Below are 26,767 nucleotides of genomic sequence, written 5' to 3'. Positions count from 1 at the left end.
GGCTCCCATGGCTCCGGCAGCGCTGGGATGGGCTCTTCTCGGGGTTCCGCCTGCTGCCCATCCCCACCGAGGGCTTTTTATTGTGGTTGGGGCACGTCCCTCCCCTGCTGTCCCCTGCTGTCCCCTCCTGCCAGCCCTGGGCCGGGCTGGACGGCCATGGGGCCGGGCTTGGCTGCAGCCCAGCTGGGGCTCGGCCCCGCCGCGTCCCTGGCTCTGTGTGGTCTGTCCTGGACCAGCCCCCATGGCCTTTGCCTGAGCTGGCCGGGGGTCCCGCTGTGTCCCCATGCTGGGAGCGGGGTGGCAAGGAGAGGAGTTGCCCAGGACCTCTCCTGACCCATCCCGTCCCATCCCATCCCATCCCATCACGTCCCCTCAACACTGATGCTCTCGGGCCCCAGGCGGTGTATCCATCTCCTGCCCCCCGGTGCAGGCTGCCGGCAGCAGTGCTGCCAGGGGGGTGTCACCTCTGCCCTCTCCTTGCTGCCTTTGCTGGGGATGTGAATCCTCTGGGGACATTGAGCAACCCCTGTCTGCGACTGCTGGTTTGGAGATGGCGTCAGCCACCAGGGTGGAGAATCTCACTGGGGACGCACAGACGCACGGGGGTCCTGTGTGGTACCCAGGGCACACAGCAGAGGACAGGAATGAGAACAAATGCTGAGGCGGAAAACTCCATCAGCCACTACACGGAGCTGTCACTGCCCACATGGAGCACGGATGGTGCCACCACCACCACCCCCGCCACCCCCATCCTGGGGCAGAGGCCATGGCTGGGGCAATGGCCGGTGCTTCCTGTCCCCGTGTGTCCCCACGGCATGTTGCAATCGTGAAAGAATGTTCTATTTGGGGAAAGGCTGCAAGGTCTCTTGTCTCTTTTGCAATACTGATGGTGGCAGCTCTCCCACCTCTCCCCCATGTGTCCCTGACAGATGCTCACGCTGCTGCCCATCCTCTGTCCCCCTCACTTGTCCCCTCTGCAGCTCTTGTCCCTTCCAGGGTGTCCTCAGCCTTTCTGGGTGTCTTGCTGTGTGGCCCAGCAGCGCACCAAGGTGGGCAGGTGCTGTTGGCCCCATGCTTTTGGGGTGTATGGGCCACCATGGAGGTTCATGGACATCCTAGTGTCCCCCCCTGGGTGGGCACAGTGGGCTGCGTTCACCCTGAGACCGGAGCTTCACCGTGGGGTTCATGGGGGAAGTCGGTCTGCAGACTCTAGTGACAGCCACCAACCTCTGCTGGGAGATGTCCTTCCCCCTGGGGACACGTGGGCAGGTGTCACCCCAGGAGGATGGCGGGTTGGGGGATGACTTTCCCAAACACCAGGTCTGTGGCGGCAGAGACCCGAGGATTTCATTGCACCTCCCAGGAGCCCCAATGTCGCTGAGCATCTTCCTCCAGGCCCCCACCAAAGGCTGGGCACCTGTTTCAGCTCAGCCCAGCCCCAGCCCCTCTCCCCGCTGCTCCCACCATTGCTATGGTGGTGGTCACTCCCCCCAACCTCTCCCAGCAGGATGTGGCGGGCCTGTTCTTAGCCGATGGGGTCCCTGGAGGCATGGGGAGGGTTTGGGGATGATTCATGTCCCAAAGACGGGGATCTGAGGAATGACCTGGGGTTACAAATCCCCTGCAACCCCCCTGACCCGCTGCCCCAAGGGCTGGGTCACCTCAGGGGGATGATGCCAAAGGCAAAACAAGGGAGCAGGGGGCAGAGAGTCCCCTGTGTCCCTCTGCCCCCCAAGCCCTGCAATGTCCCTGCCCTTCCCAGCAGCTCTGCAGTGGCCCAGACCTACAACATGGCCAAGCTCCCGGCTGATGTCTGCATGGGGCCAGCAGCACCCACACATATCGGTGTAGCGCTGGGTCCCACAGAAGGACACCCAGAGATGCCGGGGACACGTGGGAGGGGACAAGAGGAGCTGAGGGGACAACTCAGGGGAGGAGAGGGTGGGTGGCAGTGTGGGCACCTGGCTGGGACATATGGGGGGCGTGGAGAGATAGCAGCCACTGCTGAGGTTTGCAAAAGGGACAAGGGAACCTGTGGCCTTTCCCAAAATAACAGAGTTTTCCCCGATTGCCACACACCACAGGGACACGTGGGGACGAGCAGCGCTGGCTGTTGCCCAAGCCATGGCCTCTGCCCCAGGATGGCGGTGGCAGAGCTGGGGGGGTGGCAGCTGTGGGCAGCAATGGGTCCCTGCCATGGCCACAGGAGTTTCACATCATGGCATCTGGTCCCTGTCCCTGCCCACGGGAAGGGGATGTTTTTGGGGATCCCATGGCTGGGTACGACCTGGCTGACATGTCCCCAGGCCCCCACGTGGGACCCCACGTTGTAGCACATCCCCAGGGGGATTTTCCATATGTCTGCAGAAGGGGTTGCTCAATGTTCCCAGAGGGTTCACATCCCCAGCAAAGGCAGCAAGGAGAGGGCAGAGGTGACACCCCTCCCGGGACTGCTGTGTGCAGCCTGCCCAAACCGAGGGCAGGAGATGGAACCACTGCCTGGGACCCCGGGAGCGTCGGAGCTGGGAGGATGCGATGGGATGGGACAGGCTGGGATGGAAGAGGTCCCGGGCAACTCCTCTCCTTGCCACCCCGCTCCCAGCATGGGGACACAGCGGGACCCCTGGCCAGCTCAGGCAAAGGCCATGGTGGGGCTGGTCCAGGACAGACCACACAGAGCCAGGGACGCGGCGGGGCCGAGCCCCAGCTGGGCTGCAGCCAAGCCCGGCCCCATGGCCGTCCAGCCCGGCCCAGGGCTGGCAGGAGGGGACAGCAGGGGACAGCAGGGGAGGGACGTGCCCCAACCACAATAAAAAGCCCTCGGTGGGGACGGGCAGCAGGCGGAACCCCGAGAAGAGCCCATCCCAGCGCTGCCGGAGCCGTGGGAGCCATGGAGCAGTACTTCTCGGCCACCCAGAAGATGGAGCAGGAGGTGATGTTCCCCAGCCTGCTCCGAGGGGTCTTCCCGCAGCAGGAGGGGGAGGCCCCGGCCGCGGGCGGCCACACGGACCTGTACGAGCGCTACCAGCTCCTCAAGGCCATCAAGCCCGTGGTGGAGAAAGGCCTGGCCTGTGTCACCGACCAGAGACGAAACAGCGCCGACATCCTTGTGGACACGTCCTCGGACGACAGCGATGACACCATGGACGCCCAGCTGGAGGAGCGCCTGTCCCACCACCTGGCCGGCTTGCAGCAGGTCCTCACCCACCTCACCAGGGACACCAACGCCCTCACGCGCAGGTACAGCCAGATCCTGGAGCAGATCAGCCCCAGCGAGGGACAGCCCAGCTGGTGACCCTGCCCCGGACACCAGGTAGGAGCTGGGGGGACATGGAGCCCAGGGGGACAAGGGCAAGGGGTGGTTGATGTCTCTGGGGAGGTCCCACACACTGCAGGGGGGTGGGAGCTCCTGGGAAGTGCCTTGAAATGGGGGCTGTCCCTCAAATGCCAGCAGATCTCCATGCTGAAGGAGGGCACTCATCCCATCCCTCCGTGCAGAGACTCTGGGAGTCCAGGGTGCAGGGACCCGGGGCTGATGGACCGGGTCTCATCCTGGGATGGCCTTTGGGGTTAAGGACAGCTGTCATTGCAGGTTGGGTGCTGGTGGCACGAAGGAGAGGACGTCCCCACGGCTGACCGTCACGGGCTCTTCCCCAGCCCCGACCACCCGCCCTGCACCACGGCAGCTGATCTCCCAGCACTGGGACCACACACTGGTGACGGTTGTGACCACCCGAGACCCAGATGGTGCCTTATCCTCATAGGAAGAAGCATCTGGTGGTGCTGGGGGGGTCCATCGGAAGAGCCGCACACCTCGTGCCCTCCTCTTTATTTTCAAAGAGCAGCACAAAAGCGGCGGCATCGCATGGTGACCCCCACCTCCGATGGTCCCTGTGACTGCCGAGCCCTTTTCCAGCTGGTACCTGGACTCCAAGGGACATTTTCCCCAATCTTTCCCAATAAAACGAGCCCTGTGAAGCTGCTGGTGGTGTGGTGCTTTCCTCTGGCTGGAGCCCTCAGGGAGTGACCTGGTGTGGGGCAGGGGACACGGGCTCTGCTGGGAGGGGACTTTCTCATGCAGTGATGGGGAGTTTGAAGGGAAAAAGAATCACAGAGTCACAGGGCGGTTTTGGTTGGAAGAGATCTTCAGAGACCATCTAGTCCAACCACCATGCCTTGGGCAGAGACATCTTTTATTAGACGAGGTTGCTGAAAGCCCCGTCCAGCCTGATCTTGAACAGTTCCAGGGATGGGGCAGCCAGAAGTTCTCTAGGGAGCCTCTTCCAGTGTCTCACCACCCTCATCCTACAAAATTTCTTCCTGAACCCCCTGGTGTGCACTCAGAAGGGAAGGTGGGAGATATCAGCCCATGCAAGAGAGACTCCCCAGATTTAGGTTTGTCCTTAAAGACCTCCCCAGGGTGTCCCATGGCTGCTGATGCCCTGTGCCCCACAGCTCCACACACATTTTCCCAGCCTGTTGGGGTTTCTGACCCAGATCTGCCTCGAGTGGGGCTGAGCCTGGGGACCGTCCCCAAGGGCCAGTGGAGCTGCAGGTCTCAGCCCCTCTGGGAAGCAACCACCCCCGGGACCCCAGCCCCATATCCAGGTTTGGGTTCCGTTGGAGGTTCCCATCTCCTCTTGCCTGTTCAGGACATTTCTCCTGGCTGTCAAGTCCACCTTGGCGTCCAGTCAACCTTCCCACAGCGGTGACATGGTCCCCAGCCACCTGTGGCTGAGCAGGCAGAGGGGACAGGCATGGGGGCTCTGGAGAGGGGCTGTGGCAAGTTCACAGCTCCAGGAAGGACAGCAGGGACTGCTCCGGGAGGGGACAGCAGCTGGGGACAGATTTGGAGCCTTCCCACACCTGAAACAATACCAGACAGGTTTAAGCAAGGACAAGGACAATCCCAGGGGATTGGTGGGGGTGGAGGCAGAGACATGGGGGCATCTGACAGCAGGAGGTGCTGGGGATGACATGGGGACACCTGGGGACACGTGTGTGGTGAGCCATGGTTGTGGAAGGGCTCCCCAGGAGGACAGCAGGTCAGGGGGAACCTTGACCTAACATCAGGTCTGTGGCTGCCGCAACCTGAGGGCCTCATCGCACCACGGCCCAAAAGTCTTGATTTTCTACAAAAGCAGTTGCCAAGGACAAAGTTCCCCAAAATGTGGGCAAACACAAGTCCCCCCAGCCAGCATAAGGACTTCAGAGAAGATCTGCTCTGTGTCACTCCTCACTCCTGGCAAAGTTACAGCTTTCTCTCGTGTCTAGAGAAAACGGAGCACGAAGGGAATACTGGGAGACAGCCAAGCAGTCCTCATTGCAGTGCCACTTCCAGCTGTGGCACAATGGCTCGTGCTATGGGAGAAGTGAAGCTGGAAGATGGACATGAGGTCTCCAAACCACCTTTGGAGCTCCTCTGCCTCCATGCTGATGGCAAAGCCAGGTGTCAAAACCATGAGACATGGAGGGACATTGGTTCCCAGTGAGATCAGGACCATGGAGGAGGTGAGGTCCCTCTGGTGGTCTGCATGGCTAGAGCTCAAGAATGGGACTTATGTCCCCTGGAGAAGATGGTGGTCACAGTGAGGAAGGCCTGTGGCCACCTCCATCAATTCCTTTTGGCTTAGGCTGGAGAGGTTGGTGGTGCCCCAGGAAAGTATCGTAGGAAAAGATCCAGGGAATCCCTCACCACCACTGTTGAAGATGACTGACAAGAGACATGAGATGTCCCCTACAACGGTCCATGACCTGGGACCACTGGAAGGATGCAGATGTTGCATCACGCTGTCCCCGGGGACGTGTCAATGCCCCACGCTGCCCTGCTGCTGGCCACCGCTGCTGGACATGGCTGATAAGAGACACGAGGTGGTCACTGGAAAGGTCTTTGTCCTTGGAAAACCCAGCGTGGGTCCCTGGCAGGACAAGGGCAGATGGGGCAGATCCGCCCCTCTCTGGTGTGGCAGGGGGACACTGGCCCCAAAAGAAGTTTTTCCTTCTCGTGGTTGAGGCCAATCAGGATGGCAGGTTTATTTATAGCTGTTTAACAACACCCAATTAAGCAGAGAGGTGTGACCTGGGCACGCAGGCTCAGGAAGACCAGGGATAAAGCACAGTTTCGCCCAAAATGTTACATAAATAAGAAATAACAAATACTCATCCCTAACCAGCCCCAAGAAGTCCTGAACACCCAGCACAGACCCCAGGATGGGTGGGCTGCTAGCCCTTTCTCAGTTTTGAAAGTCCATTTTATAATTCCCTGGTCACTACTTAATGCAGCTGATGGTCACCTTCCTCCTTAACATGACCAGTTTTGGGCAAACATCTTCCATATGAGGAGAGGCTGAGAGAGCTGGGACTGTTCGGCTTGGAGAGAAGGGGAGGGGGAATCTTATAGAATCATAGGATGATAGTTCGGGTTGGAAGGGACCTTCACAGCTCATCCAGTGCCCCCCCTGCCATGAGCAGGGACATCTTCACCAGCTCAGGTTGCTCAGAGCCTCGTCCAGTCTGGCCTGGGATGTTTCCAGGGATGGGGCATCCACCACCTCTCTGGCCAGCCAGGGCTAGGGTCTCGCCACCCTCATTGTAAAAAATTTCTTCCTCATGTCTGGCCTGAATCTCCCCTCTTTTAGTTTAAAACCATCACCCCTTGTCCTATCCCAACAGGCCCTGCTCAAAAGTCTGTCCCCATCTTTCTTATCAGCTCCTTTTAAGCACTTATCACTGTGTAGAAATACCTGATGGGGGTTGAAGATGGAGCCAGGCTCTTCATGGTGCCACCCAGTGACAAGACAAGAGCTGACGGGGACAAACTGAAATGCAGGAATTGAGCTACGAACATTAGAAAAACTTTTTTCAACAGTGAGGGTGGCCAAACACTGTCACAGGCTGCCCAGGGAGGTGGTGGCGTCTCCATTCTTTGGAAATTATCTACAACTCAAGCAGACACAATCCTGGGCAACCAGCTGTTGCTGGACCTGCTCGAGCAGGGTTGTAATTCCCTCGTCACTCGTCAGCCCAGCGGATCGTCACCTTCCTCTTCATCATCACCTGCTTTGAGCAAACGCCTTGTGTTAGGTCAGGTTGCTCAAAGCCCCATCCAACCTGGCCTTGAACATGACCAGAGATGGAGCACTTTCTGGGTTATTTTTATAAAATATACGTTGCATGAACAATCTTCCATTTTCACTATTAAATAACTGAAAAAGAACTGAATGAAAGTTATTATCCTATTACAAATATCAGTCACCTATATACTGATATACCATAATGGAAGAGAAGAACAAATAATTGAACACAACTTACTTAATCATAGCTTTTATTATGTGAAAGCGACTAACGGTTCATTTTCAAGCCATGAACAGTTACAGCCAGCCCGCCCCAGGTCTCGGTATGGAATTATTTCATCCTGTAACACGTCACTGCTGGAGAAATCCTCAGCGAACTGGGTGGAAATCCTCCAAAAGTTCTCCTATTCTTTTCCTTTCTGCAAGAAGCAAGGGGCAGAGGTAGGAATTTTATTAGAAAAATCGGTAATTTTCACCAAAATCTGCCCCTGCATTGCTAGGTGTAGTCACTACATTTAGTGAAACGCTGTTCTTCATCAAGGCTCTGAGCCAACAGCACTTCAGGTTTCCTGCCATTTCTATTTATTCTTTTTTTCACCTGCTCTACTTATTTTCTGAACATTCATCACATCATTTTTAAATCAACATGGACCGCAATTTTGTGAGAACAAACAGTAGAATTTGATTTTAGAAGAATAAACCTTATGATTTCTAATTCTCATTACTTTGTTTCTCTTTCACGGGCACAAGTTTTGGTCTATTTTTAATCACGGAATGGTTGGGGTTGGAAGGGACCTCTGGAAATCATCTAGTCCAACCCAGATCACCTAGTCCAAACCAATATTTTTTGGCTCTGCAATCAATTTTTACATTAAAATAAGCTTGTAGGAAGCAGAATTGCTCACCAAGGCAGGTGATCAGCTCAGGAAAAAATACCTGGTTTTATATCGTAAAATCCTTAATACTGTTGCAATTTAGATCGTGAACAAGCAGGACGGAGTTAGCAGTCAGTACTACTTGCTAGCAAAGAACTGATTCTGCAAGCAGCCCAGCAACATCTCTACATAATTAGCACTTATTAACCGGTACGTTAGGGGAATTAAATACCAATTTATTGTACCTGCTTTCTTGAAGTCCTCCGGGTGATGCCTGACATACTCTAACAGCTCCCTGTCCAGCTTGGCGTGTATGTACTCCGCACGTTTAGTGAGGTAATAGCCAGCAAACCATCCCACCGTCGTGAACAGGACCTGGCGGTGAACACCTGCAGCAGGGGGCGGAAATGTCCTCCCTGTCTCAACCCATCTCCTGGCCCCAGCTGGGCCCCCGCTCTCCTCAATTTGGCCCTACACGCCCCAGCTCCTCTCTCCCCATCATCACCCCCACCAGGTCCCCACCTGCAGACCCCCCGTGGCCCCTGCCAGCCCCCAGAGAGACCCCCAATTCCTCAGGGCTCCCTCCACATATCCCTCAGAAAGTCACCCCGAATCCCCCTTACTCCCATGAAATGCCTCTTTCTGAGCCCCCTCCAATTACCTCCAGGCCCTCAACAGACCCCCCACCTCAGGGCTCCCTTCCTATCACTCCTGCCCCCCCCCAAAGCCACCCCAAATCCCACAGAGCACCCCTTTGCCCTAACCCCTTCCAGTCCCTCACCTCAGAGGCCACTCACCCCCTAAAACCCATCCAGAATCACTCCAAATCCCACACACCCTCTTCTCCAGCCCCTCCAGTCCCCTCTAACCCCTCACCGCAGGGCTGTCTCCTCTTCCCCCTGCCCCCATATCCCTCAGAATCACCCCAAATCCCACATACCCCCTTCCCCAGCTCCCTCTAACCCCCCCAGCCCCTCAGCTCAGGGCTGTCTTCTCATTCCCCTGCCCCGGTATCCCTCAGAACCACCCCAAAATCCCACATAAACCCTCCTAAATTCCACATACCCTGTTCCTCAGCTCCGCCCCCCCCCACCTTCTAATCCCCCCTAGTCCCTCACCTCAGGTCTGTAGCCTCTTCCCCTGCCCTTGTATCCCTCAAAATCACCTCAAAATCCCACATACCCCCTTCCCCAGCACCCCTAACCCCCTCCAGCGCCTCCCCTCAGGGCTGTCTCTTTTTCCCTCTGTCCCCATAGCCCTTACAGTCACAACAAATCCCACACACCCTCTTTCTCAGCCCCCCAAAATTCCACATGCCCCCTGCCCCAGCCCCCCAAAACCCCCTCTAACCCCCCCAGCCCCTCACCTCAGGGCTGTCTCCTCTTCCCCCTGCCCTATAGCCCTCAAAATCACCCCAAAATCTCACATACCCCCTTTCCCCAGCCCCCCAACCCTCTCTGACACCCTCCAGCCCTTCACCTCAGGGCTGTCATCTCTTCCCCCTGCCCCTATATCCCCAGAACCACCCCAAAATCCCACCTATCACCCCAAGCCCCCCAAACCCCACACGCCCCCTTCCCCAGCCCCCCAAATCCCTTCTAACCCTCCCAGTCCCTCCCCTCAGGGCTGTCTCCTCTTCCCCTGCCCCCATATCCCTCAAAATCACCCCCAAATCCCACATACTCCCTTCCCCAGCCCCTTGAAATCCCACACACCCCCCAGCCCCTCACCTCAGGGCCGTCTCCTCTTCCTCCTGCTCCCATATCCCTCAAAATCACCCCAAATCCCACATACCTTCCCCATCTCCTCACCTCAGGGCTCCCTCTCACACACCACTCCCCTTAGGGCTGTATCCCCTTCCCTCATATCCCTCAAAATCACCCCAAATCCCACATATCCCCTTCCCCAGCCCCCCAATCCCCTCACCTCGGGGCTGCCTCCCCTTCCCCTTATACCCCTCAAAATCACCCCAAATCCCACATATCTCCGTCCCCAGCCCCCCAATCCCCTCACCTCAGGGCTGCCTCCCCTTCCCCCATACCCCTCAAAATCACCCCAAATTCCACATATCTCCGTCCCCAGCCCCCCAAATCCCCTCTACTCCCCCCCAGCCCCTCACCTCAGGGCTGCCTCCCCTTCCCCCATACCCCTCAAAATCACCCCAAATCTCACATATCCCCTTCCCCAGCCCCCCCTAATCCCCTCACCGCAGGGCCGCCCCCCCCAGCCCCACCGCACCGGCTCGGAGGACGGGGCGGTGGTTGAAGCCGTTATCCAGCAGGGCCGCCACCCAACCCGCGAAGCCCAGCCAGACCGAGCCCTTGTTGACGAGCGGGGGCGGCGGCAGCGAGCGCGACTCGGGCGGCAGGAACACCATGGCGGCCGCCCCCGCAAGGTGACCGGGCGGAGCGGTGCTGCGGCCGCTCCCTCCGCCGCGCCCGCCGCCGCGCTCACGGGTTCCGCCCGCCCCGCTTGTAGTTGTTTAAGCGAAAAAACGCCCCCGAAACCAAAAACCAACCCCCCCACACCGCGCACAGGTTGAGGCCTGTACCTAGTGGAGGGCTTCAGGGGTCAGTACTGGGACCAGTATTGTCCAATATATTCATCAACGACTTGGATGAGGGACTAGAGTGCACTGTCAGCAGGTTTGCTGGTGGCACCAAGCTGAGGAGTGGCTGACACACCAGAGGCTGTGCTGCCATCCAGAGACCCGGACAGGCTGGAGAGTTGGGCAGGGAAAAATTTAATGAAATATAACAAGGGAAAGTGTAGAGTCTTGCATCTGGGCAGGAACAACCCCAGGTTCCAGTACAGGTTGGGGAATGACCTATTAGAGAGCAGTGTAGCAAAAGGGACCTGGGGGTCCTGGGGACAGCAGGGTGACCATGAGCCAGCACTGGGCCCTTGTGGCCAGGAAGGGCAATGGGACCTGGGGGGGATTAGAAGGGGGGTGGTCAGTAGGTCAGAGAGGTTCTCCTGCCCCTCTACTCTGCCCTGGTGAGACCTCATCTGGAATATTGTGTCCAGTTCTGGGCCCCTCAGCTCCAGCAGGACAGGGAACTGCTGGAGAGAGTCCAGCGCAGGGAAACGAAGATGCTGAAGGGAGTGGAGCATCTCCCGTGTGAGGAAAGGCTGAGGAGCTGGGGCTCTTGAGCTTGGAGAAGAGGAGACTGAGGGGAGACCTCATTAATGTTTATAAGTATGTAAAGGGTGAGTGTCACGAGGATGGACCCGGGCTCTTCTTAGTGACAACCAAGAGTAAGACAAGGGGCAATGGGTACAAACTGGAACCCAGGAGGTTCCACTTAAATATGAGAAGAAACTTCTTCCCAGTGAGGGTGCCAGAGCCTGGACCAGGCTGCCCAGGGAGGTTGTGGATTCTCCTTCTCTGCAGACATTCCAACCCGCCTGGACACCTTCCTGTGTAACCTCATCTGGGTGTTCCTGCTCCGGTGGGGAGATTGCACTGGATGAGCTCTTGAGGTCCCTTCCAACCCCTGACGTGCTGTGATTCCAAATCAGGCAGCTTTAGTGAGGTTCAGGTGGGGGTTCCCATAGTCCTGAGCCCACCAGGTGAAGGGGCTTTGTAGGAACCAATTACTTCACAAATAGAATAGGCCCAGGCAGGATCTCTCAGCAAAGCGTATTTTAATAACGATTTTGGTTCTACCTAAATGTAGGCACACGGCATAGGGCCGCAAATTCCCTCCCCTGTTCCCCATTAGTTGGTACTTCAGGGTTTACAGGCTACGCAATGCCTGCCTGTCTCATTCATCTAACAACCCCCTCCCCTTACTGATTTATTTAAAATACAGATTCTTGGCTCTCTGGTTACCCTTCCCCCTAGCTTAACTTTTTAAATACAGTAATCGGTTTGTATTCCGGGTTTAGTTCGAAGAGACTTTGTTTTACATTAAGGATTCATAGTCTGATGTCTCTGGGGTCGGGTGCCAGGTCCCCAGTTGTGTAAAAACAACATTTTTCCTTCAATGGCCCCTTACAGTTCGGCCCTGCTGCCTGTGCAGTGCCAGGGAGGCCTGTCTGTAATTAAATTAGGGGTCTAATTAAACCCTAAAATCAAAACCAAATCAGTTTCAGAGCTCTTCCTGCCGACAAATTAAAGACTAAGACCTACAGTGTTAGGGTGGGGTTTTTTTAATTACTATAAAAACCATGTTAAACCAGTTGCAACTGAAGAGAAGCTGCTAAATTAACGTATATTGTGATTAAGTTATAAAAGATGTACCCATCATTAACCAATTGACATGAGACAAATGCTTTCTGACCACTCGCAAAACGAGGGGATATTTTTCAAGTTTTACATCCTTCTGCACGACAAGAGCGAGACAGAAGATTGAGTGATACATTGTTTAGAAGCAGAGTGCTTAGCTTATATTTGACTAATGATTAATAAATGTATTGTAAGAAACTAAACAATTATAACTAACATCATCAATTATTTCTTAGTATAGATGTATGTCAAAATTTTCAAAAATTGTAATGCATATGTAATAATTATGTGAATATAAGCAATGCAAGAGCATCCAGTCTTTGGAGCACTTATGGAGGACGATCCCCAGTGCTGATAAAACAAAGAATGCCGCTTAACAGTATAATTGACTCTGCTGTTAAGTTTATTTCTTTGTTTCACAACACCAATAAACCAGTTTTACTGCTTTTATCGCTAATGCAAATAGGCTGCAGCGAGCAGGACAGGTATGAAGGTGCTCGAGCATCGCTTGGGGTTGTCTGTCCCACCTACAAGGTGAGCTGACAGTCTTAGCCCTCTTGACAGGAGGAGAAACTGCTCAGCACTATCAGCCTTGAGGAAATAGTTAAAGATGTGCATCATTTTCACCTAATATTAAGGTCTGGAGCAGCAGCATTGCTGCTTTTCCAGTCATTGCTTGGGGACATAGGCAGGGGACAGCAATACTGTGCTGTGGAATTAGATCCTCCAACATTTAAACACTGGGTTTGCCCATCGCATCTCAACTAAAAATGTGAAAGGACAAAAAATTGAGGGAGAAGAAAAAACATCAAGTAGATGTATAGAAATGGGTAAATAAGTGAGGAGAGACATGCTTTAGTAGGGTTTAAGTGCCTTCGGTGACTTAGGTGCTGGTTGAGTCCCATTAAGTCGTGCCGTGACCACTGGGAATAGTGTTGGGTCAATGGTTGGACTTGATAATCTTAAATGTCTTTTCCAAACAAAATGATTCTATGATTCATATAACCATTTAAAAAACCAAACATATTTGAACACATCACAGGTCCTAAAGGATTCCCAGCCTCTTTCCTGACAAAAATATTTAGCTTTTTTTCCTCTGCAAATGAAGAGATTTGGCTGCCACCACTCCTTATCAGGAGATGCTGAAGGTGAGGCAAGGAACCCTTGGAGGATTTCAACTTGCAAAGGTGCTACTGGAGAAGAGCAGGGAGAGGGTTGGGGTTTTTTTTGAGATATTACCGTTCCCCTACACAGGACAACCCCTATACACAGAAAAACATGAGCATTAAGGATGCCCCACCCTGTGCAGAGCTTTGAGGCTCAGATCAAAAATAAAACAGAGGTGGAAATGGTACTAAGGCACTGTCAGGGGTCACAGCAGCTAAAAAGACCGTGGCAAAGGAGTTAATGGAGTAGAAAAAGCAGCAACTACGAAAAAGTAATTAAAACCAGAGTGAAAAAGTCTGGAAGTGAGCTCCACTGGCTGTGAAAAGTTTAAATGTGCAACGTATTTGGTTACAGAAATGGCCACGGTGACTAGTCTGTCATGGAAAGCCATGTTCTATTTTAACATCCAAAATATTCAAAACCACAGAAATCACAAACAGCGCTGGGCTGTCCCCTCTGAAGGGGGTCACGTTCTTCAACTAACATGGAAAAATGTTCAGAAAGTGCTAGGAAAAAAACCACATCATCCCATCCCTCCTCCCCTCCCAGCTTCATGTATCAACTGCTGGGCTCCAAACCAGACCCCAATTCCTGGAGCAAAATCTTTTATGGACAGTTCTGCGGGATTTAAAAAAGTACAACAAACTACATCAAGCTGTAGGCAACCATCATCTTTAAGGGTACACGATTTTGCAGAGACAGCACAATAAGCCTCTTCCTCCTCAGTTTACTGGAGAACTGCAGATGCTTGGTCTTTCGTCACTGTTGCAGAGTTTTATATGAACTGCAAATAAATACAATTATCCAGCCACATCAGCTGATACATTTAAGGGTGTTAAAACAACAGCAAACTGAGGCGTGGGTCTGAAATGAGGAAATCTGGTCTACAAAAATAAGCGTTACTACAAAAATGTTAAAACCCCTTTGCAAAGACTATGAAAGACAGAGGTCAAAGAGACACAGATGAATAATTTAAAGCGTGAGATTTGGGTGTTCAAGAGTTTGACAAAGCACCTCAGGACAAGTTTCCAGCTAGATACTACATCCTGACTTGTGTGGGTGTCCCTCAAAAGTAGCGTTGAAAAAAACCCACGATAAATGCTCAAACAAAAAAAAGTTTTTAATGTACATATTCAACAGAATGCAGTAACAACGCTGTCTTCTACGCAGCAATGATCCCTTGCAATTTGCCACAGCGATTTTTATTCAAATACAAAGAGTAACGGGAAAGCCGGACAGGTTTTCCTGGGGACAGAAGTCTGGACCTCGTTAAGATTCACAGTTCATCCACGGCAAGTGGCATCTCACTGCGCCTCGTGTTATTGTAAGAGGCGCTTCTGATCAGAGGTATCCTCGTTGGGCAGTATAGAAGTGTTGGAATAAAAAAAAAAAGTACACTGTGTCTTATGAAGAGTTGTACGTCCTTGTGACAACCCCTCACCATGCCAGATAATCCCCCTTAAACCTGGGACTAGTCCCAACACCAAGGCTTTACTCAGCTTTTTGTCTAACAGAAATTCGTTCGGTTAAGACGGAGACGTAGAGTTTCAGCCAAGCGTATGTGACACCCAGAGCACAGTACACAGAGGTCAGCAACAGAGGGACAAAAGGAAAGTGTCGTTTCCAGGGGGTCAGAGGAAATATCATTTCACAGAAGATTTCCAAAGGCACCAGTTGAATGAGGTAGATTGTTTCAAGCCAGTTAAGGAGAGGCCTCTCTCTCCTGTCGGAATAAAAATAAAAGACATAGTATTAGAATACACGATGTTAATTAAAATAACTACACCAAGTTCCAAGATGCCCTGGAATCAAAGCAGAAATCTCAGCAGCTGCTCTGTGTCACCTCACATCATTCCAGTGAACAAGAGACCTTCGCACACACATTTGTTCCACTGAGAAATATCAGATTTATCTTAATCTCTGCCCCCTAGCCCCAAGCCTTCTGTAGGGTGTATGAGCCAATCTCTCCTGCAAAGGGTTTACAAAATTCATGTTATTCTGGAAGGAATTTAGGGCTTTTTTAGAAGTTAGAAACAAGAAACTTGCAAAAACTCTATCTCTAGACAGAAACTAAGCTCCTACAGAGGTTTTTAGTTAGAACTCTTGAGACAGAATGAGTTCTGGAAACCTGAAGAGGAAAAAAGCAGTTTGGTTGAAAGAGGATCACCTACAAAAAGCAGGTGACTGTAGTAGTGAATACAGGTTTACAGCATTTCCGACATCCTTCATTATGGTTTGGTTTTGCCATGAAAAGTTTGGGAAACAGGAAAATGGAGACTACAGAGATTGTAAGGATAAACACTGATCAAGTGGGTAAGATATCAGTGGCCTGTAAAAATACACAGGATAATTTGGGAAATCGTATGTCCTGACAACCAAGTATTTGCAAGAGATTTGTTGACAAATTACAGCTTGTAAATGCATGTTATTTGTCACCTGCCCCTTCCACACAGGACATACTAAGTACTCCTGCAAAACAAAACACGCAGTAGTAATTATAACTATTAGCACAGACAAACACTCCAGATAATTTGCTGCAGTAAGTGCTGTAATATCGAATTAAACCCTCAGAGGCTACATCATTACAAATTTGTTCTTTACCAGTGCATCAAGCAGGTGGGGATTTACAGCCTGCAGGCAGCTGCAACAATTCAAACAAATTCATGGATATGCTACAATAATCCTCATCTAAGACTTGCCTCCTGAGAAGAGGAAACAGGCAGCAACATCTTTTGACCAGTAACACTTCAATTTGATACTTCAGCCTCAGTTTTCTGTGCTGTTTGCCCCTTATGACAACACTGTTGTCAGTGACAGAAGAAATGGTTTTGTGCTCTTGGGTTTGTCAACAAGTTTCTTTAATTACCTGAATAGAGATTTCAACGAAGAGAAGCTATAAACAGTGAACAGCAGCATAAGCAGTATTTTAATTGGAAGTTCTGAAATAAAAGGAACATAACATACTTTTAAAACTAATTACAAAAAAACCTTTTGCCATGTAAATTGCGGTATCTTTAAATCCTACTAATCATACTTGCATTGTCCAACTTAATTATTTTCTCCAAACAGAACAAAATGTTTTACTGCTTAGGACACCTCGAGGTAAGCATCGGTATTTACTAAGGTAAATGCCAAGTGTTCTTAATTGCAATACATTTACTTCAGTTATCTGTAAACATATCAAACATGCCAATTATAATTACAATATGATAACACCACAAATCAGATTTTCCTATTAAAAAAAAAAATCAGAAATTACTGGGCTGGGAAGCTTAAAACACAGATGTGACAGCCTAATCAATGCTGTCTTAGTTCTAGGTTGCGTGGTAGATGAAAATTAAGTAATAGAGAAAGCAGAGGAAGTTTCTCATTTCGTAAGGCAGCAGCTTTGCTCTTGCAAATAAGCAGCATCACCAGACCAGAAGGGTTTGAGTGTCTGGATTTGAACTGTCCCAGAAGAACGACAATAAATACCATGTTATAGTGTCGTAATTACAAAGGCAAAAGGTTTAAGTGAAGCAAACAGACCCTTGATTAATTGAAAGGGGAGGAGGAGGAGGAAAACAGCCTTTGGTCACAAAGACAAATCTGTGCCTCCACACACCAATTTAAACTAAAAAAATCATGCAGCATCAGTTAAGTGCATTACTGATAGCAAGAGGTAGCAGTCAACTGGAAGACAGTCTACCAGGTTTGCAGTTTCCAATTGTCTTTATCACTTTTATCACATCGTTACGTTAGACACGGGGAAGTTTCTAGAACTGTGGGAGGATGAGGGATAACAAGTATTGACTATGACAATTTCCCATCTCTACTTGAACTTAAAGCCTCCAAAACAATTACCTGTATGTCATCTCTGGAATAAACAAAACAAACCCCAACCCTCTAAGCAGTAAGATGAAAGAAGGAAAACACTTTACCTGGTGGCGTGAACAACAGTGGAAAAAGTGAGAAGTGCCCCGTGGTTGTCAGAATCAAGTAGATGCCAGCATCCTTTGCTCTCTGAACAGACAACAAGCTAGAAATGACAAGAATTTGTTACACCTTTGTCTTTTAACGAAGAAACTTAATTTCAGCAAAGCACCACACAATTCACAAGAGACTGAAGAACAGGTGAAACAGTTTCGTAATACCCCAAGTCCCTCCAAACACTGGAAATGTGCTGAACTCTCCTGCTTCCAAAGCACATGGTCTCAGAGATAAAAATGCAGAAGAAAATCAGCCAGGAAACCCTTCCCCAGAAAACCACACACCCACTGAATACAAATATCAGAAAGGCCTGGAGTTTTCTATAAGCGGTCTTTTTCCTTTGCCAGCTGGCTGCTAACATCGTCATCCTACTTTTTCTCTTTCCTTTTGTTTTTCCAGTGTTAATTCTCCCCTTCCCACAATTCCCACTTCAGGAGTTTAAGTATTATCAAATCTCTCAACAGGAAAATACATTTTGTGGCAATACTGGTCAGGCGGCTTATGAACTATAGCCTCACTTCTACCCAAAACCAGGCATTACATCCTTTTAGTACAAACTGCATTTTGTCCTTGTAAAGCATAATGCAGAAGGTCCCTTTCCTCAGTTTGCTTCTGAACAACCTACCTAGCATTTTAAATACGAACCAGCAGCTCAAAGACTACAATATTTTTACATTTGTCCTTGCCACAGTAGATCTCTAAACTTATCTATTCAGAGAGAATAAGAACATCATATTCAGAATAAGAACTATGCATGTTTGCCAAACTGGGGTATGACAGCAGCGTCAAATGCTTCAAGCCAGGCAAGCCAATGAATTTTTTTTCTTAAAACGGAAAAGCCACAAGACACACAACAAATAGGTCTTGGACTTTTCAGGTGCAATGAAAGTACAGCACAGATGCAGTATTAACAGTGGGGGAAACAAAAGACCCCAAGAAAGCAGCCTGCTTTTGTCCACCACATCACAGGTGAAATGTATTATCAAGCCTGCTCCGCAGCTATCGCTGAGAAAAGGAGGCTTCAGAAAAATCAGCCAGGAAACCCTTCCCCAGAAAACCACACACCTACTGAACACAAACATCAGAAATACCTGGAGTTTTCCCCAAGTTTTCTCCTTTCTACAGAAGGAGGCTTCAAGGGGAAGCTAAACAACTTCTTTTCAGAGCTGTGGGTTCACATGCAGCCTGAAGTCTGAACCCCATTCTTTCATAAGATACACAGTACACAGAAAATCTGTGTTCTTAATACAACTCAGCATTCACAGAGAGACAAAAGAGTACGTAGCAGGAAAGTATGTGTGTCAGACTCCTAAACCGATTGCTTCATCCTCCCAACACCATACGCTTCTGTTCTTCCGAACATCTGTAAATTAGTACAAAGCTCTGCTGTGCCCCACTGAGCTGCTACCAATAAAGCTCTACTTAAGCTTCTGTCAATGCAAACTATTGTAAAATATAAGCTGCTGTTAACATGTCATAAAAGATACTGTTTAACACCACACCAGTTTCCTATGTGTGCTATACTAGCATCAGCACATTCTAATGTTAAGGTAGCCACATTTTATTGTGCCCAAAATTAATTTACTTGAAGTGTGCTAAAACTTTACAGCTTAAGGCATTTTATATAACCATGCTCATTTTCTGAAATATACTGAAAACAAATTGAACCTCTTTGAGGATTCCTCAACAAGCAGCTGCAGGTTCATTTGGCCAAGTATGATGTACAAAAATCACTCACCTTAAAGGCAGAATAGCAAGGAGTATTGCTTTTTCATGCACATGCCAGCCAAACATGAAGGAGCTCAACGCGCAAAGAACAAGGCACTGAAGAAAGCCCCTGGGCCCTTGAGGTTTAAACCAAAGACAGAAAACAGAGGGCTAGAAACAACAGGCAGAAACAGGACTTCAGTGAAAAGTCTGGCAATCCTGAACACAAGCCATTGCCCAGTGAGTTTTTTTTTTTTTTTTCTTTTTTGGCATTAATAAACAGCACTGCACCCAGGTTGTGCCTGTGTGGCACAAGCATTCCATCACACTGGAGGAACCGTATGTATTTGGACATATAAGTAGAGCCTTAAGGTCTTAATAAATGTAACAGAAGGGGAAAAGTAGACTGAATGACTACAGCCAACTCCCTGTTATTAGTGTTGCAAGAACTGTCTTTGTATCTATTCCACTAAACTAATTTTATGAAAGTTACTACATAAAAGGTGTTGAAACAAAGATTTCCAGTTAAGGGCTAGAGTGAAAGAGGCTCTGTATCCAAGTAATTACTTATTGAACCTTCAATTATTTGCTCGTCACATGAAGAACAGTATGCTGGCCTGTAGCTCATGTTGGGAACACTGTAAGCTGACCAAACGGTTCCACCAGTATCCCTACCCACATCCCAGTTCAATTACCTTCTATCACAAAAGGTGCTTCTGATCCCAGACTGTTTTTAATAATCTCTTAACCATTCTAGAGTTGACAGGGGCCATAATTTATCCATACTTGAGGAAAGTAATATTATGCATCCAGAAATATATTAATCCCCCATTTATCCTAATAATAGTTTTTTATTATTTTTAAAGAAAATGTATTTGTTGCCCTGGAATTAAAATTAATGTGAAGTGCTTACTAATCAAAATCTATAGGGATATGAAACACATCAACTTTCCAAAAAATATTATTTATTCTTACCAATATAGATACGAAAGTACAGATTAACGTCACCAGTGGAGTCACAGAAGGGAGAACAGTATGCTGAAATTCTTGAACCAGCCCTCCTGTCATTGAGGCTTTAGGAATTTTTGTGGGATCGAGAAAGTTACACTTTAAACCTAAAAACAAAACACACACAAAAAAAGTACAAACTGATAAATGTTAACAACAAAAACAAAGTTGTTGAACTCAATACATGGCCAAGTCTTTTCTTTTTTAAAGGACAGCAGAGAGGAATGATTTGATTTCTGAGCTACTGCTACACTTACCACACACTGGATTTTGTGGACAATCAGGTGATTTAAGGCAATCTGAAAACGTAGTTTACTACCTGCATTTCAAATGGGGATGAAAGACTAAAATCCAGAGAGCTCTATCTGCATTTAGGCATCACATAATAAGATTAGCACACTGTACCGAAAATCGTTAATGCTTTATCCATAGCATTGTACAAAGCCCAGAAGTTAGGGGCCCAATATGCATGGCAGAGGCCTCGCTTGAAAGGAAAAAGCCGTGAAATTATTTGAGGCAGCTGACCCTACAGAAAACAAAAAAGAAATAATCTCTTTAGATGAGACATGGTTTATAGTTTTATAACACAATTTTTTAACAGTCCAGTGGAATAACAGGTGAAAAAGGGGTTTATTACCAATACTATGAAGGGGCCCAATGAAAGAGCAGAAACAAGACAGACAATCAATCCCAGAAGAGTCACATGAAGCAAACTGAAGCTTCTCCACTTCACGGATCCATCTACAAGAAGCAAACAGGTTATGAAAACAGTTACTGTTGTAAGCAGAGAAGGAGACTAAACATTCCACACTAATAGTGAATTGCCAGCACCTATCTAAAAGGAACATATAGCTCTTTACATCAATAAATTCAGTGGCTTCCTTCAACAGTTTACATTTACTTTTTCCACATTGTAGCTCTTCTATTTTACAAACTTTTAGTATTTTTCTCTTTCAAGAGAAGTGCTGTTAAAGAGAGGAATATCGAACAGGTTTTTGAGTGTTAAAAAGTGGAGATAAACTCCAAGAAGAGCTTTACTTGATACTATTTAATTGTTTCAGATCCCAAATAGTTCTTATGGCTTCAAACTTCCATCTGCAGTTTGTTCATGTTGTTTTTTTCTTAACAAAGAACTGCCTAGAAACATGAATTTGACATAAATAAATAAATTTCAAAGATCTTAAATCCTGCTCAGGTAGCAGAGTTGTTTCATTTGACCCACAGCCATTTCATCCCAGTAATACCTGCATGTCTTAAGTCTTACCCAAATCTCATTAATTAACACAATCCCCCAAAAGCAAGTGAGGAAAAACCCATCTTACCTGCGTTATTTGCAGTAAAACAATAGGATCGTAATAAATAAATGCCATATGCTGGGGCCACATATATGTAGATGTGCTTGAAATGCAGAAGAACAGCAAAAAGAAAAGCGCCCTCCAAGTATCTTTTCTAAAGGAAAAACAAAATAAAAACCCCAAGCTCTTCTACTTGCTCTCCCTTTGTACTAACTTTTAACAGTTTTCTGTTGTACTCCTCCTAAGGTGACAGGACACTTATCATAGGCATAAAAAAAAAAAAAAGAGTATTTACTTTAAATTCTGAACTCAGTAGCATTAGGTACAACAGACATGGAGAAGAAAACTATATTGTCACACAATAAATGAAAATCTGGGATAGGCCTCACCTCCCCAAAGCTTCAGAGTTATGTTTTCTAAGGACTGGTGACTTGGAAGAAGGTAACACAGTATGAAAACATGCCACACTGCTCCGGTAAAACACAGAATTTAGCTTTCTCACAGGGAACTGCAATGCTGCAGCATCAGCAAGCAATTGCTGTGAGTTTCAAGCACTCCTCTACCCCCAAACTCAACAGACAATTAGACATCCAGTTTAGCACACCTCAACTTCCAGCAGCTCTCAATCACTTCATCAGGCTGCTCATATTAAGGGTAATTAATGCACCGAAAATACATGTGGTGACAAGAGGAAGAGCCACTCACATTTACCTGACACAGTCGGGCAACAGAAAGAAGCATCAGCCCAAACAGAAAGCCGTTGTACTGAAAGTGAATATCTGAACTGGAGTCAATGAAAGAATAAAGCAAGCTTTCTTTACTACTATCAGTTTTCTGGGGAAGACTCAAACTTATAAACAAATTCAAATTAAAATGGAACTTAAATCAAGAAAGTAGCCTTAAATTCACTCTACATAGAGGTATGGTTAAGTAATGACTTCATGTCTACGCACAAAGTCGACTAATACTAGTACATTATCTTGATGAAATGAAGCAAAACAATCTGACCACATACGTATCATGCAACTTATATTATATAAACCAAAACAAATAAAAGGTTAATACTCCACTTTGAGTTTTTAAATATTAGTTTTTACCTCGCATTGGCTAATGGATGGAGACAGTAAGCAGGAAACTTAGACAAGGACTGTGGCAGACAAAACTAGTCCTTTCTATGAAAGAATTACTGGTGTTTCCCCCTGTATTACCTCCTCAGCTACATCAGTGCACATTGAACCGAGACTGACTCACCACGATTGGACTTTCCAGAGGTGTTTTTATATCCTCTTGAAAAAAACCCTTGCTAATTCTCATGTAACATTAACCAATTGAATACAGTCTGAAAATAAAGCACTTGTAAGATTTTTCTTGCCGTGGGACAAACCTAGAACCACTCGCAGAAAAAAAAGGGCTCTCTGCTAATCCTTCTGTAGGGAGATGGAGAAGCAGCCAGCAGGAACAGGCATGTTGCTACCAGACTTGTCTTCCTGCAGCTCTGGCAAATCAGACCAAAAACTACACAATTTGCATTTTTCCAAATAAGAATTGTACTGAAAACATGAAGTTATTCAACTAAGCCCAGAAACACAAACAGCAGTGTTACGTGCTGTGATAATAGTAATAACAACATTCATGGGTTTGTACCACACACTGTAACAGATTAAGAAAACCCACAAACAACCCACAAGGATATGATCCACAATTAACAAGCCAAAATTCCACAAAAGCAGAACAGCAAGAATAAATGTTGGTTTTTCCAGGATATCCTTTGCCGCTCGTTTCCCATTTACACATCTGCAGCATCTGAAAAAGAGCAGAAGAAACAGAAGTCTTAAGAGAAACAGCCAACAAAAAACAATTGTTGCTTTTAAGAGTTGAGAAGTGCACTTAACCTGAAGGTAACTATTTTAGATTGTTACAGGAGGTAAAATAGGCAACATAATTCTCAAAACATCTTCTCCCCCTGTACTGTTTAGGTGTAAGATAAACATTTCTCTTTCACAAAGTCAGGGCACGCATGCAATCTTCATGTTGGTAAATCAGACTGGGAATAATCAGTTTATCACCAAGAATACCAGAGTGACTTTGCATATTTGATGATACTGGCATTTTGTCACAAGTTTCCTTTATGCTTCTACTCTAGAAAAACAGGGTAATGAGAAAAATAATAGGAAAAAACAGCCGGGTGCACCCAAGCTGTCCTGCAACTCCTACATAATGAACCCAGCGACAGAAGCAAAACACTGATAATGTGTGAAACAGCAGCTCATTTCTGAATGTGTACTAATCTGATCACATGTACCACAATAGCATCTCCAAGAACAATAAAAAGTTATCTTGTGTTTAGCAGCATCTTCCAAATTTCTCCTTGAATAAAGTTAAAGCAACTTTGATATTTCCATACATTTACAAGCCTATTTGTACAAATAATTATTTGTTTTTACTGCAGAAGAAGTCTATATATCAGTGACTACCCACTGTCCCTAAAATTAGAACATTAAGACTTACTCACGAACTGCATATATGAAAAGGATATCTGTAAATATGACAGAAAATCTTTGGAAGAAGACGGTTGCACGACTGGTGTAATTTAGATTTTCGATAACCAACATCTTGGGGTCGAAGTACTTGGCGACATGCGAAAGCGCATATTCAAACCAAGCAAAAAATGGCGGATAATCCAGGGTCCATTCTGAAGTTGCCTAAAGACAAAAGGAGAATAATATACCACAAACCATGCTGTTTATTCAGGTACAGTTCATCACAGTAAATCAGCTGATATATTTTATCTCAGTAGCCTCTATTTAACAGAAACTACCACACAATAAAGTTGCCAGCCGTATGGTCCTGAATGTGACTTGAGGTGTTTTTCTGGTAGAGGGATGGAAGTTCTCTTGATTAGTAGAAAGAGACGAAACATGTTGTGAATCTGCACCTAACCAATAGATAACTGCTCTTTATATATCAATTTACAGTAATGGGGCCAAAATTAAAAAAAATCTCAAAACAGTGAATATCTGGCTACATTAGAGGAATCACCAGCACAATCAACCTTGTTACAGTTAAAAATAATTTTTTTTTCTCTCATTAGTCAACAGGCCTAATTCTAATAAGACCTTATCAAGATCAAAGAGTATTATTTGATCTTTTCCCACAAGGACAGTTATTATGACGAATTAACTCCTTGGCTGTGGAAATAAGAGGGGAGAAATAGGAACAGAGCAGGTTGGGATGGGGTATATTCGTCAGTGTGCATGTTCCCAAATGCTTATGTCATGCTGCCAAAAGGCATCCTATGCTTGGGCACTGGGATCACACAAATTTGTTTTACAGTATTGGATTAGCCTTTCAAATTTCTGACCAGCACAAATAATTTACTCCTGGATAAACAGTTTCCAGACACTTATGTGGAGGAGTACTAAAGACTATGATATTTATCCCACAACTCCAGGAAATAGTGCAAAATAGATTAAATCCAATTGTGTAGGCTGAGTCTATCATCAACTTAAAGGTGATTCATCTAGATTAAAATCGATGCATGCTAGTAGCACACTAGCAGAGACTCAAAACTTTAATACAGTGATTGATTTCATAATGCATATACCCATTTATATGATTAATTCTTTATCGTGATAACTACGTATCATTAACGACAAGAGTGTAGAGAACAGCTATTTAATTCTACAGCGCTGTGTTATGCAGCCTTCCTAATAATTCATGCTCCTTAATTGTCTTTTCCATTTCACCTTCATCAGTACTAGTAGCTTCCCCAAACAATTCTCATTTTTTAACTAAACGCTACACAGGGCAAACAAATTGTGATCAGTATGTTTTAGAACCACTGCATTACAGCTGTCAACCATCAGTACCCACGACATGTACTTTCTGCAAATAAAAGGCTTTCTCCTCTACTCTCAAGTAGCAAATGACAGGATGAGAGGAAACTGCCTCAAGTTGCACCAGGGGAGGCTTAAATTGCAGATTAGGAAAAAAAATCTTCCCAGAAAGGGCTGTCAGGCATTGGAACAGGCTGCCCAGGGCAGTGGTGCAGTCACCATCCCTGGAGGGGTTGAACAGACAGAGACGAGGTTCTTCGGACATGGGTTAGTGCCAGAGTTGGGTTAACGGTTGGACTCGATGACCTTGAGGGTCTCTTCCAACTAAAACGATTCTATGATTCCTCCAGCATTCACATAGGCTGACATACCAAATATACCTATAATTTATACACGGCTAAAAACCCCCAAAACACATACTTACTTCATAGTACCACTGAGAGAGGGGTAGGTTGTGAGTGATGGCCAGCCAGTTCCTGTGCACTTCAAAGTCTGTGGAATAACTACAGAAGGTTTATATTGAGTCCCATAAAATCACTTAAAGGAGAACCACTTCAGAGCACATCACCACAGGTAGATAAAAAGGAATTGATCAGCTCCAGGGCAAGACTTTGATGAAGTAACTCAAACGATAGCAAAGATGCTGCACAAACTTTGCGCCAAGGGCACATACAGGCAACTATAGCACAAGAACTATTTATAGCCTCCGCCTTTCCTGACATTTAATGCCAAAACTACAGGTTCTGATTTATTTAACAGCGAATTGATGTTTGTTTGGGGGTGGGAGGGCAAAAAAAAATCACTTTTAAAGGCCCTCCCGAACAACAGCCCACCGGGCACGGCTTCAGACACAAAAGCGAAGCTACTACACACCGCCCAGAACACGGGGAGACACCCCCAGCCCGTTCCTCACAAGCACCCGAAGGAAATAAGGACCCTCAGGTCACCGGGGCCCCCTCAGGACCGGCGGCCTCTCCCCACCCCCGGCCGCCCTGAGGAGCAGCAGGAACCAACCGCTGCCCCGGGAGGTGCTCACAGGCCGTACCGACAACCCCCCCCTCGTTCCTCAGCCCCGAGGAAGCTCCTTACTACGCGGGGATGAGGAGGCACTTGAGAAAGGAGACGCCGAGCGCCAGGGCGCGGAACCCGCTGGGCCCGCCCGCCGCCATGGCACGCGCCGCGCTGACGGGCCCGCCGCGCACGCGCAGTAACGGTCACGGCGGCGCCGCCCGCCCGGTTTGAAGCGCGAGCCCCCGCCCACCGCGGCGTGCGCGCATGCGCGGGGCTGGCGGGGCGGTGTGGGCGGGGCGAGGGGCGGGGCTGCTCGGGGGGATTGTGGGAGGGGCCTGGGGTTGGGGTTCGGTTGTGGGGTGGGGGCAGGGCTGGGTGGGGGCTGGGTGGTGTTGAGGTTGGGTGGCTGTGGGACCAGGCGTGGGGCTGGGTGATGTGCGGTCAGGTGTGGGGTTGGGTGATGTGGGATTAGGTATGGGGTTGGGTGATATGGGATCAGATGTGGGGTTGGATGATATGGGATCATGTATGGGGCCGGGTGATGTGGGATCAGGCGTGGGGCTGGGGGATGTGGGGTCAGGTGTGGGGTTGGGTG

At 48.1% G+C, this 26,767-nt stretch overlaps 3 protein-coding genes across 7 annotated transcripts; 1 reads left to right on the top strand and 2 right to left on the bottom strand.

Moving 5' to 3' along the window:
• The first annotated feature begins 2,854 nt into the window (after positions 1 to 2,854).
• On the top strand, positions 2,855 to 3,899 carry LOC136001644 (thyroid hormone-inducible hepatic protein-like). Its single transcript, XM_065656177.1, has 2 exons — positions 2,855 to 3,313; positions 3,593 to 3,899. Exon 1 carries the CDS (start codon positions 2,891 to 2,893, stop codon positions 3,293 to 3,295), a length of 405 nt encoding a protein of 134 aa, XP_065512249.1. The 5' UTR covers positions 2,855 to 2,890; the 3' UTR covers positions 3,296 to 3,313; positions 3,593 to 3,899.
• Positions 3,900 to 7,307: 3,408 nt separating this feature from the next.
• On the bottom strand, positions 7,308 to 10,382 carry NDUFC2 (NADH:ubiquinone oxidoreductase subunit C2). The gene is made up of 3 exons (XM_065647709.1): positions 10,187 to 10,382; positions 8,194 to 8,337; positions 7,308 to 7,492 (listed from the first exon to the last, which is right to left on the bottom strand). Exons 1-3 carry the CDS (start codon positions 10,323 to 10,325, stop codon positions 7,443 to 7,445), a joined length of 333 nt encoding a protein of 110 aa, XP_065503781.1. The 5' UTR covers positions 10,326 to 10,382; the 3' UTR covers positions 7,308 to 7,442.
• Positions 10,383 to 14,455: 4,073 nt separating this feature from the next.
• Positions 14,456 to 26,352, bottom strand: ALG8 (ALG8 alpha-1,3-glucosyltransferase). Of its 5 annotated transcripts, none has more exons than XM_065629530.1 (13): positions 26,251 to 26,352; positions 25,586 to 25,664; positions 23,834 to 24,027; positions 23,019 to 23,128; positions 22,031 to 22,104; positions 21,353 to 21,479; positions 20,668 to 20,771; positions 20,436 to 20,556; positions 19,998 to 20,137; positions 19,054 to 19,193; positions 17,267 to 17,364; positions 16,213 to 16,285; positions 14,456 to 15,069 (listed from the first exon to the last, which is right to left on the bottom strand). In XM_065629530.1, exons 1-13 carry the CDS (start codon positions 26,328 to 26,330, stop codon positions 14,838 to 14,840), a joined length of 1,572 nt encoding a protein of 523 aa, XP_065485602.1. In that variant the 5' UTR covers positions 26,331 to 26,352; the 3' UTR covers positions 14,456 to 14,837. The 5 variants fall into 5 exon arrangements, with proteins under 5 accessions (XP_065485602.1, XP_065485610.1, XP_065485628.1 ...); XM_065629538.1 differs by having other exon boundaries at positions 22,037 to 22,104; XM_065629556.1 differs by lacking the exon at positions 21,353 to 21,479 and having other exon boundaries at positions 22,031 to 22,109; positions 23,011 to 23,128.
• Positions 26,353 to 26,767: the final 415 nt, after the last annotated feature.

Source organism: Caloenas nicobarica, chromosome 1 (assembly GCF_036013445.1).
Source record: "Caloenas nicobarica isolate bCalNic1 chromosome 1, bCalNic1.hap1, whole genome shotgun sequence".
Classification (NCBI taxonomy): domain Eukaryota; kingdom Metazoa; phylum Chordata; class Aves; order Columbiformes; family Columbidae; genus Caloenas; species Caloenas nicobarica.
This window is presented reverse-complemented; position numbering and strand designations above follow the sequence as displayed.